We start from the raw sequence: 15,297 nt of genomic DNA on the forward strand, positions 1-15,297 counted from the left end.
GGGGGACGTAAAGGAGGTGCTCGGTTTGTGTTCACTGTTCACGGCGCTCTCTTGGTGCTGCAAACGCTGCGACGCATCGCGCGTGTAATAATACGCGCCCCGAAGTGCCTCCGATGGCGTTTGTACGCTTGATAGACGACATCTCTCGATCTCTCGAGAAGACGCGAATCTGTTCGGGGACTTTGAGCGCTCGTGAAAAGGGATTCTTTGAGAGAAAGGATGCGCCTTCTTTCGGTAGAAAGCGTCTTTACATTAGATACGCCCGTTTTATTCAAATATCACGCATCGTGCGCGTTTAAATTAACTAAGGAAAAAAAGAGACATTAAGTTTGGGATCAATATGGAATTTGTCGATTTTCTTGAAATCCGAGACGGCATAACGATTTGCATTTTTCACGCATTTTTAACAAGGATATTTTATGATATAGTTTGATAAAATATTTCGTTTTTACTTTAACGGACCTATACGATTCCACTGAATCATATTGCTTGTACGTTGAAATCATGTTAAACTGTCTCTTGATATTGGCGCATTAAGATAAAGTCAGCATCACTGACTTCTATACATCAGAGTAATCTTTATCCATATGCCCTCCAGAGAAAACATACGACTCCTTTAAATCCGTGCCTGTATTATCCTCTTGTCAACGACTTATCCCTCGCTATCGGGCCGTATAACGTGTATCTAATATAACTTTATATATGTATATACGTGAGCTTATATATCAAGCCTTATTACATATCTGTAGTATTCTGCAAATTTGTTATTCTAATATGGTTGATGATGCGTACGAAATGCGAACTTTATTGTTATTATTCTGTCTCTCTATTTCACCATCCGCCCGTACCTTCTACGCCGACCAAAACATTTTTCTTCTTGCATATTTAGCGCTAGTTAATATCGGATGAAAACAACATGGTATCTCATTAACTTTAGATCCGTTTAATATGAAACAGTAGACATGCAAACCAGCCGTTACTAGGCAGATATAACTAAAAATAAATAATAAGTGTCAAATACTATGAATTTATCTTTTTTAGAGGGAATAGATGATTTTAACATTTTTGAAAAAAGAATACAATTATATCACGTACATAAGTACGTTTAATATTTTTCATTTAAAATGTTGATGACAATATTTTACACAGGGATTAATAGCAAGTTTACATGTATAATAATATAACGAATGTTACCCACACGCATTAGTGCGTATATATATTTTTATGCTCAGATTTAATTATCGATCGCTGATTTTTTTCAAGAAAGTTTTACTTTCTTTTATCTTTCGTAAAATCTTAATTACGACAGGTCTTTTCAAAGCACTCGCAAAGTATAAATAAAAAAAAAAAAAAGAGGAACACTCCGACCATCAGCGCCGGAATGCTGATAAATCAAGATCAAAAGCGAGCGCGCTGCCCGTAATAGAGCACGTAAAGCACGGTGATAAGCGCTATTAAGTAAACTTATGGGATTCTAAGTTAAACGAAACATGAAGCGACGTTAGCGAAGCGCGTTATTAAAATACATTCGACTCGGATTTCGAATTGACATTATTTTTCTCCAACTAACTTTGTCGCAAATAATTGAACGTACAAAACCATACTCACATATTCATTTATTTTTTGTTTCAGGTACGACAGATTATTTCTCAGTAAGCTTATACCACCTGTGTTGTGTAACCGCAGCCATCGACAAAATTCGGGGTGTTGTATTTTCACGCTGCGCGTGAGTATTTTTTCATTATAAAAGCTTTATGTAATAGTATCTGTTGAAATGTTATGTATTCATCACATAGATTTCAATACATTTTTATTCGTCGAATTGCGCGAAACGCTCGAATGTTTAAGTATGCTTATTAAGCAATATGGTCTGATGACTCTTGATGATGGGGCTTTATAGCTGTTTGTACAATAGTTTATGCGATTTTTCTAATAGCGACTTTTCATACGTTTGATCATAAATATTACGGTCACAAATATTGTGACTATCTGCATCCAAAGAAACGTGTGAATTTTTTTATAAAAAAATTAATTAAATATTTTATAGTCGGAATTATGTATAATCGAACGAGAGACAAAGAGAGAAAGATATCATTATTAATGCTACAGTAATAAATAAAACCATATATTTATATTCCTCGATTATATTATCTTTCGTGCATTAATTTTTCATATCTCTAGAATTAATTTATGTATATATGTCCACTATCTACTAAATTAGTTAAAATTGTATGAATATTACAAAATATATTGTATCAAGATGGTGAGAATACGTAAAATTACTATATTATATTACTGCAATTATTAAAACTCATATCTTATTACGTACTATAATTATTAAAACTATATTAAAATGTATCGTAATAAAAAGTACAAGTTTTTATCTCCGATTCCTTCTTTTCAAGAACGTCGAGCTTTTCGCACGGTTACGTCAGCTGAACATTTAATAAGAAAGAAAGGACTTTGGTGAGCGACGGTAACGTGGCGAACTGTTTCGTTCTGTCAGACATACGAGTAGCTCGATACGTGATAATATGCATGGTGCATTGTCGTACTATGGTGCGTTCTATATTTTAATGAGACACATTAGTCTCTGAGAAATCCGCGGCTGCCCGTCTAAGAGCTTTTTTTCTAAGAAAAGAAATGATTTTATCGAAAAGACGAATTACGAGTTTGCCAGTAACAAGGTCTTCTCGTAAAATATAACGACGATGGCGATGCCTGTTTTCTTTTTTTTTAATTCTCTCTCTTTCTCTTTCTTTTCATCGTTTTTCGCTCTCTCTCCTCCTTCCACGCCTTCATTTTCCATTTTCTCACTTGCTTTCTTATTGTTTTTCTCTGCATCTCGGCTAATTACTTTTACTGTCTGCCCGTAACTGCACAAAGTTAGCAATGGTCGGGAACTGTTCGGTAATAAGTACTTTTTAATCTCCCATTCCCCTTTCCTCTCCTCTCCCCGCACCGCGCCTCGTTATTCTGTGCATAAATGTCATAGCTAGATTGTACAATTCGCTTCGTTTCTTTCGTTTTTCTCCCCGCTTCATTTCTCCCGCGATTTTCGAAGCTAATCGGTTAATTGCTCGCGGAAAAAATTCGAAATTGCTAATACGGCGAAAAGCGAAGACCATGCGGAATATTCTCGTGCGTAGCGGCGAAATAATCCCGAGATTTCCAAATTATCTGAGCGAGAAAAAATATTTCAGGATTTTTTTTAATTGGCTTTAGCAGCATTATAAAATACAGTCACAGTTTAATCCTTTTGATTTATTATTTGCAGGTTTACGCAAAAGCTTTGTAAATTGTCGCGAGAGAAAATTTTTTTTTTAAATATCGGGATTTTTTATTTAATAGATGTATCTTGTATTTTTCAATAATTTATAGTCGCATTGTATATTTCGGTACTCTTCATACTTTGCGTGCATATAAACGCCTGAAATTTACGGCTCCTTCGTCTCCGCGATATTTGTCTCGTTTATTTTCGCTATTTTGTTCGTCTTGTAACGTTACTTATATATATATATATATATATATATACATTCTTAACTTTCGTGAGAGGCGATTTTAAATTATGGCACGACGTAATATCGCTGATTGTGCCCGTAGGCGTAAAAGGAATCTCGTTCAACCACAAATCATGCGAGTGATCGTGTCAATCATCATACGAATGATCGTGTCCGCCATCAATCTGTCTACGTCTTCCTCGACGTGACACGAATGAAAGGAATACTACGATGACTCGCAATGTCAGTAGATTTTAATCTTTGACGATGTACAATATTTTATCCCGTCAATTTTATGCCAATCATAACGATCGACAAATTCTCAGTATTGATTTCGGAATATTACCGTAACATTGTTGAAACGATGAGAAGAAAAGTAATTGCTCGTTTTAAAAATGTTATAATTTAAGTTTGGACAATCGCAAAAAAAATTTGATACATTAAAAACATCTCTGTTTTTAATTTTTAATTTTTTTTTTTTTTTTTTTTTTTACATTTAACATAAATATATAACATGAAAAAATGAGTGTTTATAAGAAATATAAAAATAAATAATGGAGTTGAAGCTGTTTTTTGACTAACAATAAGTATATGAATTTTTTAATTATTATTTCTTACGTCTAAATCAGTGCTATGCACTTTCTATAATGCAAAATAACACGATACATAAAATAAGGATATAAAATATATACTTTTTATGATACAATATGTCGACATTTTCTGAGCTAGTGCATAATGCGGGACAACAGAAATCCAGGACAAGCGTACATAATCCGGTATTTCTAGCCACGTTATCCCGTAATGTCCGTATTAAGCATATAGTGTAATTGTAGAACTGCAGCCCGTAGCAATTAGGCGAGTAAGTCTTTATGTACGTGTACTATGTTACAAGAGTAATGAATGCTAATCAGATATAATAATCTTTCAATATTTATTAGACATTTAACAATTAAACGTTTAACAAAGTATGAAAGTAAATATATATAATGGAATATTGTGGTATATAATCACGATTGTGAACATCATTCTCTTTTCGAAAATCTCTATAATGAAAACAAATATTATCTGTAGCTTTCTTAAGCATTCTGCATTTGCCATAAATATGTTGAAGCAAATATCGAGGCGGAAACAATAAGGGAGAAGAATAGCGTACCTCGCGCAAGTTTCACGGGACCGAGCTTAAATTGCATTCGTACAATTCTATTTTCCGGTTATGCCTCTTTTTACTCTCGCCTCTTGCCGTGAAAAGGTGTCTTATACGCGGACAATGGGGACAAAGTGGAAGAACGTCTCTCGGCCAGCGCGCGTGCGGATCGCTGAATACGTGTGGCCAAGCGGGATTAATTCGCCAAGAATGGACGTTAGCAGCAGCTCGAACGTATTCCGAGTAAAATGTACCGAGCAACAAGCTCCCGAGGGAAAACACGCGGGCCTTCTTCTTTTATCCGGGACGAAAGGGAGCTCTTTTCTGTCCCGCCATTGTGCGCGAGGTCCTTAGTTTCGATCGAGATCCTTTCCGTCCGGTTCCCGTATCAACCCGTATTCTGTTGTAAATCGCGACAATTCGATTCGCGGTGGTGTTGCGGTGGGCCTCGGTAAATCGCGGTGCTCGGGACGTTGATCGCACCGGACTGGATCTCTGGCTGCGTTCCTCACGACGCGCCTGCATCGAGATTTAGTGAACTTAATCTTTTGCCTGCCTTCCCTATCCTTCTCTCGCTTACGAGAGTCCCATAAAGACACCTCCGTCCCACGTTCCTGAAATAATTTTCGCCCCCGCTTTTCATTTGCCTAGGCTAGGTTATCGTGGACTGATTCAGTTTTATTTCGTCACCGATATTAATAATACGTTAGGATTCGGGGAAAATAACGATAATGCGCGACGTTCTTTTTTCCAAGAGTAGTTGCAAGTTGGAAGAGCAAACATATTATTTATATTAGAAAATGGCCGTGGATAACACAAGTTCGAGCTGCGATCTCTGCCGATTCGTGGATACCGCTTTAAAATTTACATTTTTACGGCAGAAGCGCGAGAAAATGGTGCGAATAAAAGTAAGATGAATTTTATTGGACTTTATCACACTAACTTGGAGTTGATTTTTCCCGAATCCGTTTTTGTGTTTAGAACGATTGAGAATGCAATATAAATTTTTCTAATTCTTTTTAAATGACTGTTTTGTCTCGCTTATATGAAATATATAGGCTTCGCGATATTTAATGATGCTAATGCATTGAAATTGACGGTGGTACGTTATTTCGAAAATGAAATGGATGAAGTTTGACCAAAATTGATCGACACGTGAGAGTGAAATCCGCAAGAGGTCATTAATTCGAATCACAGTGAGAGAGGAGACGTGGATGTGAGAGAGAGAGAGAGAGAGAGAAACTTTTCGCTGGTCGTAACTTTTAGCGAAGAATTCCCGTTAAACTCGTGTCAGGGATTGCGAAACCTACGGACGGGAGGAACGCTCGTAAAACGCTCTTCTTCGCAAGACTCGCTATCGTTCCGTCAAGATTCTTTGGCTTTTCTTCCACGGCGGACAGGTACGCTTTTACGTCTCCCTGCCCGTGACACAGCCGAGAGTAGTCCTCATTCGTACGGATATTAAATGCCGGCTTAGGCAACATTACGCGACCGTATAATGTCAGACATTTCTCCAGTGGTTGAAAAGGCGGAGCATGTGCTTTGGGAACAACACCACGTGATATGCTCGCTCTGACATTTCACTTTATTTTCGTCTTATTCTCTCCCCTTCGCGTTTTTCCTGTGTTTTCTATCTTTATATTAGAGTATTTATACAAATATATTAACATTACGATTTGTATTATTATATATATTAATGTTTTATTAATAGCATATTTAAATTTTAATGCTCTATATACAAGTTTCATAAAAAAAAAAAAAAATAATAATAATTTCAATTTTCGAATATTGTAGTTTGATTTGTCGAGAGGTATCGAAGACTTTCAGAGTTGTAGGATTTTTATTCAGATAAATTATAATACTTTTTATTTATTGGAAGAAACTAAACAGTTGAACTTATCATTACTAGACATTCATAATGGAACGATTCAATGATGTAATTCAATTTTCCGTCATAGATAATAGGACAATATGTCGCGCTATTATCATATATGAATATATATGAAGTTCTCATGAATCTGTAACTTGTTCATCTAAGCTCAACGAAATTATGCCGCGGCAACTATGCTGATTGTTAGGCTATTCAAATTTAATTATGGTTAATTAAAGATTGAAACGTATTTAGCGAAAGTTATTCTACACGTTAGCAACATTGCCGCGGGTTTGCTATTATATCGATCCCCTTTTTGATTTTCCCATCGGTTAATTTAGTCTAGCAACTCGTTGGCGAGATAATTCCAAATGAATTTTTTCTCCATCGGATTTCGTAATCAATTTATCCGGCAACAGTTCTTTACTTTTGGCCTATCTCCCCCGCTCACTTTCTGTTTCTTCTATCCGGATTTAAAAGCGGTTTCCTTGCTATCTCAAGAGTTTGTTAATCTACCAGCAGCTATAATTTCGCGGACGAAATCTCTTAGGTTCATTAGATTATCTCATTGCGCACTGCCAATGTAATCAGCACGTGGTTATTTTAAAATTAGCTACACTAAATTTCACATTTGGATGGGTAAAAAATGATTATATTTGAACAATTATCATTCTGAGAATATAACATTTGATTATAACAATGAGATTTTCTATACAAATTTATTTCCACAGTTATTCTCAGCGATTTTTCGACACATATTCCGAATAGTCATAATTTTATCAAGATTTTACGACGCACTTTTGAAAATCTTTGTAATATTTTTGCATAAAATTATGGTATTATATTAATGAAATTAATGATTAATATTAATATCGAAATAACGTGATTTTGAAAATTATTCTCCAATATTTATGGCAGATATCTTGGAAAGATATTCTCAGATTCTTAGAATGGAAAATTTGTAATATTTCTATAAATAGGAAAAATATCGTTCAATTTTAGATAATTATTTATGAACACGTGTCTCGTCCAACTTGAGAGATTATAATTTTCATAATGTACGCTTCCCGTATAACTTTGCCAATTATCGTACTTTTGGCTTCAGTATCTTGAAGGAGAAATAATCTCGGACTCATTCCGGATACGACGCCGTAATTAATAGCAGCAGTCGAGGGGATCGCGCGCGAAAATTTTGCAGCCCCGACTGAGTAATCGCTAATTGCGAATTCGGGCATAATCCCGCGATCATCCCGCGATACCGTTGTACCGAGCTTAATTGATAATCGCCACTTCGGCGCGAAAAACGCGGAAAACTTTAACGTAGGCCGCTCGCAAACGGGCGCGCGCATACGCTAACTTTATTATCTGAATTATTAGAGGCGCTTTTATCGTCTCATAAATCCGACGATAACGACTTCATTTAACTCGATTTCACGGCGAGTTTCTTCTTCTTCTTCTTCTTGCCTCGCTGCTCTTCCAAGTCCCAATCAGGCTTCATAATATTCATGAATAAAAAAAAAATGTCAGAATAAAACGAAGAATTTTATATATCGTATGTATGTGTATGATATTTTATATTGTTTTTACATTAATTGTGAATTAACGAAAGATATTATAATAACTACAGCTATATAAACTGATGCAATTTTATACATTTTTAGATAATAAGGAGATTTTGTCACTATCGTTATTCTCCGTGCGATCTTTTTTTAATAATTAAGATTCCGATGTCTCTTGTACATAATGTGGAATATATTCCAGCCATCGTAGCGTCGTCGCTGCGGGAATAACGACGCAATTATCGTCGGCTAGTAGTTCGCGCGGACATTTAACACGGAAACGAGGAATCGCGCACGTCATTGAATCGAGAAACTAGCGCGTGTCTGTCGGTTATAATGAGCCGGCGGCCAATTATGCGCTCGATCATCCAACGCTCCGGCTCTTATGCATCGAACGCTTTCTACGGCGCCGTAAATCCACGATGAATGAATCGAAAATGCGTGGGAAAGAGAAGCGCTAAATGTTACAGCTATTATTATATCATTCTACAGAGATGTCTTACAAAATCATCGCTGATCGTTTAATTTAAAGTTTACTCTTTGATTATTAATTTGTGCAAAAAATATTTATCTTTTCCTTCTTTTCTATGAATTAATTTGATCATCGCTATGATTTACTCTTATTATTTACTATGCTCTGGTACGATATTTAGTACCAACGGTACACAAATGTTTGACAGTAATGTTTATCTGATTACTACAGCAAACGGAAAGTATCGACAATATTAATCCTCAAGATCATAAACTACTTTAAAAGAAGAAGATTCGATACCACATTGTCGCCGAAAGTTATTTTCCTTTTCGATAGAGACAAATTTATTCTCAACGCTATTATTTCGCGCGTGGCGAGAGATTTAAAACGCGAAAGATCGATGATCGCAGTACCGAGAGTCTCAGCTGTTGATGCAACGTGGAGGTGGAGAAGGAGGAGGTGGATGTATTCGCGAATGAATCCGAGTTTCTACAAGCGTGTGTCCGGAGGGGGTCCGGCCCGGCAATCGTCGTTCCGTTGCTGTCAAATAAATGTCTCGCGCACATACGACCGCGAACCCGACCGACCCTCGTACCTTCGTTAGTCGACTTTCCTGGCGCTATGGGTCACGATTATGTCCGTAGTTTCCCCAATTGGGTCGCGAAAGCTTTCCGTGAGTATTAACGTTGCGACGCACAGGATATACAGAGCGTCCCCAAACTTGCGCCATGAAATTCTCTGATTAATGCGTACCGCGAATACGTTGTTCTGGAACATTCTGGAACTAAATTCCCATAATCTTTATAATTACTTTGAAAAAAAAGAGCTTATATAGCTTAATACAACTTAAGAGAATTACTTAAGAAAAAAAGTAATTTTATTATAATGTAAGAAACTCTCTTTGGTGACTACATTTATTATAATAGCAATATATTGTATTTTATATTGAATTTAATAACGAACTCTGTTTCTCACAATTTTCTAGTATGTGAAATTAAATAATTCTTAGTTTTAAATTGAAATCTCTCGTTTAAATAATATTTACCTTTAGTTTAAATGAAAAACATTTTATTATTTCAATATTAGTTGTTAATTCAAAATAATTTAGCTTTTATTATTTCGTATACCTTGAAAATTATTTTGACAGTTTTATTAACGTATATATGTATATAAAGTCCTTTAGAATTCAATGAAAAAGTCTCGATCGATATTCCTGTATAATGCATGGATTTAAATTTAGAATCACTTCCTGTATATAACGGTAAACGAATCGCTAAATGGATCGCGGTTATTTCCATCAGTCTGGTGCGCCTCGTAAATTAAGTATTCGCGGGGTGAGAAAATGCATACACGGTCGCCTTGATCGACTGGTGTTGCCCGCGGGATCGGGGCTACACAAACTTTATGATTACGACAAGGAGTCGCGTATGCAGCGTAATTACAAGTTTATGGGCTGTAATCGAACGTTGCCTAGATTATATAGCACATTCAATAATATATGGTAATAGAAAAAAAAAAAACATAATAGATAAGGCAAATTAATATATGCAAGCTTGTAAAACAAATTTTATCCCAATTTCTAATAATATATTGTAGTAATATTTTTTATACAATTTTTAAAAGTTTAGCGAGAGTCGTAGAAGAAAAATTGTTGGGCGATAATATAAGAGATCTTGCGAAATGCGCCCTTCAAGGGAAGAGGAAATAATACGAGAGTTCATTTATGAAACGCTTACAATGCACTCTTGATGTTGTTTATCTGGCGTAACTTGGATAATGATTTAAGGATTTCGGTTCTCTCCGGACTCGATTTAGCAACGATCACCACCACTACCGCCGCTAAGTAAGAGGCATCCGTTTGCGCGTTTCATCGAGATTTATTCAATTTACGACGAAGGGAGTAGGGAGCTTTGAGTAGGCGTTTAACGGTGAAACGCAGGAGCAAAAGCGGATCGCGAAGCGCGTTTGTCTGACCGCGCGCGCTCTTTGCTGTATTGGGTTACGCAATGCGATATCGAATGTAAAAGCCTCTCGCGCGATCTTCACCCATCCCTTGTTACGGCGCTTTGTGTATCAGACACTAGAACATTGACGGTCTTTGCTAACGCTAATCAGAGGCAATTATCGACGCAACCGGAAACTAACGCAACTATCTACTACGTATCAGAGCAAGGCTGCGAAATCCTTCGTATTTAGAGACGGTACGCGCTTAATTAAAATATACCGGTTGCCTTAACTGGATCGTCATGTTTCGTGCTTCGTCATGCGCATTGAAGAGAGCGTTTACGTTGTTATGTGTTTGCAAGGATTAAAGCTCGTATCCTTGCCGTGCATTTAGCTCAATGTCGCCGTGCTCGATAGTTATGTCACGTCACAATCTTTATATTACGCGATAAGCTTAAAAATGAGATCTTTCTAACTATTATTATTTTAACAAAGAAACAATTGCCTTTTTATCTTTAGCTCTAGTATTTTGAAATATTATTTGATGTTTTTACAGCATCTACGTATATCAAATTTGCACATTGCTTTATATAATTTACATACACATTATTTAGACGATAATAAGATTCAGCGAGTAAAAGCGCGCGAAGAATTAAATTATTACTCAATAGAACATTCGACACTATCGACTCGCTAGTCCATCGCGTTAGAATGACGACGAAGGGAAAGAGCTCTTTGCAAAACGACATATGAGATAGATTACGGTCGTTCGCCTACTTGGCGACTGTCGGCACACACGTTATCCCGCTTCTCTTCGAACATTATCCATAGTGAGAAGACCTATACCGTCCATATCCACGCATGCATCGTGTCATGTACAGGACGTTGCAAAACTGGCAGTCAAACAAAATTATTGAGGGGCGTTAAATAATTTTTGCGATATATAAATCCGAGAGATTGTTGTAATTGAAGAATTTTAATCTTTTTAGAAGATGTAAAAATGTAATAATTTTTATTTATAGCTTAATAGCCAAAATATATTTAACGATTAAAGAGCTTTGATGAATTAACATTTATATAAATGTCTGAATTTTAAATAACAAAATCTTGTTCTCTCTTTAATGGACGAAAAATGGATTTTTTTCTGAATTTTTCTTATTTAAAATTTAATTTGCTAAAAGATATTGAAAAATATTGAAAGATTTTAGGGCGCTAGTTAGTTTTGTCATTGTAAATAAAATAAAATTTCATCTTTTTCAATAATCCAAGCAAGACTCAATTTTAAAAAAATATTTACATTAAAGAATTTGATAATAATAATTTTTATTGCTGAAAATTGAAAAATCGACAAGTCGCAAACTAGATCTTTGCGAAAAAAAAAACTCCTCTCTCTCTCTCTCTCTCTCTCTCTCTCAGATAAGATGACGAAACTTGAGATGAAATACGTCTAACATTGAAACATCCTGTACATGTCGATCTCAAGACTTCCGGTTTATCGCGGTTCATCCTTTTCTCGGACGGCTGCATTTATTCGCGACCATACGTGCGCCGGATTCCTCTCTCTTTCTTTTTCCTTCGTTCTCCTTCGCTCAAATCTTTCCTCTCCCTCGTCCCCCCCCCTTCTTTCTCCTTGTCTGTTTTCTTTTTCTTTTATCGCTCTTCAAAGTCGAATCACCCTGTGCCCGCCCCGCCACCCTCGTCCAAGCCCGTTGCGAGACGCGCATTATCGTAACGTATCTGTAACGACCTTTAAAAATCTGAACTTACCGTACACCATTGTCCCATGGACGCGAAATGTTCCTTGGCAAGAATACCGATCGTAGATTTTGGGGGGTGATGTGCTATTCACCCTCGTTGTCCTTATGGGCTGAGAGCCATATAGGTCGAGGTCCGCAAGCTCGTATCCATTCCGTCAATCTTGATCTTATCGTTGCAGGGATTTTTACGATACGGGGCTATACGAATGCTTACTATATTACTGCAATACATTCTCCTCCTTCTGTGGGAAAATACGAATTTTTATGAAAATTTAAATTTCTATATTTATGCGTAGCAATAATTCTACATGCCTTTTTCTCCTTTCGATTATCTTTATTCCTTTTTTTTTATCCTTTCCTTTCTCTACTAAACGTCAAGGAAATAAAGCAATTTTATCTTGTCGCTTTATCGTAATAAAAATATTTTGTTTGCGACGAGACTGGATTGAGACCGGTCGTTATTTTTGCGAGTCAACAATCTCGGCAAACGAGACGAATTCAATTTAATCCCTGGTTAATTTAAGGATCCGAAATCCGTCGTGGAAGTTTGAGCGAGTTAGAAGTCGTCAGGATTTTAGGCGAATTTAACCGTGTGGGAAGTTTTCGCTTCGAAGAAAGCGAGCGAACAGATCGAATCTCATTACGGTCGAATTCTCTCTTGTTTTGTTTCGCGATCTTTTCTTTTCGTCTCCTTTCTCGTTTGTCGTTCTATCCTCTTTCTTCTCACCACTATTCTTCCTATTTGTCCTTTCGAATTTATTTGCGTAAATCATGGCATTTGAGACACTCCTTCCCGATGTGTATTACAATCTTGATTTATTTGTGCGTATGTATTTAAAGTTTTGCTTGCTTTTCCGAATAAACTACGCTTTTCGTCGAAATATTTGAAACGTGAATACGTGAGTATGTAATTTGCATTCCTAATTATAGAGACGCACTCGTCAAATTGCACGCGCTATTCTTCGTCTATTCTTACATTCTGAAACGATACGCAACTCTCGGTGTGCTATAATATGAATGCTATTTCGAGATTGCGTACTTAAAAACTTTGTTCATTAAAATTTTTTTTTAAGTCTTCTCTTTTTTTGCGTATACGCATATATAGTAAAATAAAATCCCAAATATAACCCGAGTACGAAGTTTCCTCTTGTTTTCCCTTCATGCTATTTGGAGATGCTATGCCCTCGTTTGTTCGTACAGGTCACATTTTTATCCGACATGAGCTTAGAAAACACAGTTGCTGCATCGAACGCTGCCGCTACAGCGGTAACACTAAATTGCGGTAAATTGCACTTGGAGCATTTGCAACCCGAATATCCATTGCGACTACTTCGTTTTCCTTTTCTTTTCTATTTTTCTCTTTCTTTCTCCTCTCTCTCTCTCTCTCTCGTCTATTCACTAGATGCCGTCCGCTCGCGTCACCTTCGGATTCCCATCGTTCGCTTCCGGCATTGTCTTTCGTCACCGACGACGATGTCGCTTGACCGTCGATCGCCGTCACCGGACGACCGAACTCTCCACAATTCGATATATTCCAATTATTGCGACGCTCGATATCGATCGCCCTTACTCCGGCGCGTTCGTCTCTTTTCAACCGTATCCCTTCCTCACCCACCCATTCTTTCCTACGTATAGTCCATCTCTCCATCTTTGTCTTTCTTCATTACGTCGCGTCGTCGTTACGGATTATCGCGCGAGAGCCGGAATTTTATTTCGCTCTAATCGAATGTAGCGTACGGCGCGACGTTTCCGTTGTTGGATGCACGAGAGACGGGTCTCCCATGATTCATCGAGCGTAAGTAGATAGTCGAGCAGAGGAGAGGAAGGATGAGGATGGAGGATGGTAGCTTCAAACGATGAGAAGAGAGACGGCGGGAACGGGGGGAGGAGAGGAGTCGTCGCATCGCTCGCTTTATTCGTCCTCGCTAAGTACTTTTGTACCGCTCTGTATAACGCGTCGTATGCTGCTGCAACAACAACAACAACAACGACAACAACAATAACGCGGCTAATTCCTTAAGTAGGTGTACGAGGTAACGAGGTTTTCGCGACGCAGGAAACTCCGCGCGATTCTGTCCTCATTTCCTCCGTCTGCTTTTCCTCCCAATCTCCTCCGTCCCTTTGACTGCGCCGATCCTTTTCCCCGCGATTGTGTCTCGCGCATTTCGCGAACAATTACCCACCTTCGAATTTCGTTCGAATTGCGCGATTACGAACGACGTGACGGCGCGAATGCCAGTTGTATTCCAATTCCCCGTAAATGCGCCGCGATATTATATGCCGTATATACACGTTGAGCCATCCCCATGGAAGCGCATCGCGCTTCTCCGCAACACAAAGACCAGAAGCCGCCGTGTATTTCGGGATTGGATTCGCGGGTTATAACGGCGGGATCGCGAATTAAAAGCCGCCATGTTGGCGCATATTCAGATTCGGCTGCGGCGATATATTGAATAGAATTATATTCAATGGCAATGTCGAGCCATATCTGATTGAGAGAGTGACTCATCATGTATTGTCAAGTGGAAATGCATCGGTAATTGAGTACAGTATATTATATTATAGCGTTTTCTCTTCTTTTTTTTTCTCCATACAAATATTTTACATTTTTTAAACGATTCAATGTTATTTTTCTCCTCGAGTATTGTTCAAACTCTTTCTCAAGATAATTTTATGGATAATATAAGTGCGCATACCAATATGCAGCTCGTATATACTTCGTACCTTCGATACGTACCTAGTAAGCTAGCGATATTGCCCTCCCGGAAGCGGAATTTCATTTCGCTTTAATAGAACATCGCGTATCGGCGACACTCCACGATATGTGTATTCACCGTTTTGGTTATGCGCGGTGTGTGTCACGTACGAATGTTTCCGCTATTTCCGCGTGTTCGTGTGTACGCGGTGAAACTCCAGCATCCCCATATCTCCGCGCGAATGCGCGTCACGCGTTTCTTCCTAATCGGATCGCGCGTGTCCCCAGGCGCGAATCCCCTCGCTCGATGGCGATTTTAACCGATTATTAATTTCCACGAGCTTCTTAATTACTTG

The 15,297-nt window shown here is 37.8% G+C and overlaps 1 protein-coding gene across 5 annotated transcripts in view; it reads left to right on the plus strand.

Moving 5' to 3' along the window:
- The window catches only part of Fur2 (furin-like protease 2), a 305,563-nt gene that overhangs the window by 249,179 nt on the left and 41,087 nt on the right, over nt 1-15,297 (plus strand). For 3 of the 5 annotated variants that reach the window (XM_070302402.1, XM_070302403.1, XM_070302405.1), the window contains one exon: nt 1,633-1,726. The exons of the other annotated variants lie outside the window; for them this stretch is intronic. In XM_070302402.1, the coding sequence (XP_070158503.1) occupies nt 1,633-1,726 (94 nt within the window). The remainder of the gene's footprint in view (nt 1-1,632; nt 1,727-15,297) is intronic. 5 annotated transcript variants of the gene reach the window in all.

Source organism: Polyergus mexicanus, unplaced genomic scaffold, assembly GCF_030449975.1.
Source record: "Polyergus mexicanus isolate NDT 795.1 unplaced genomic scaffold, iyPolMexi1.0 SCAF_10, whole genome shotgun sequence".
NCBI lineage: Eukaryota > Metazoa > Arthropoda > Insecta > Hymenoptera > Formicidae > Polyergus > Polyergus mexicanus.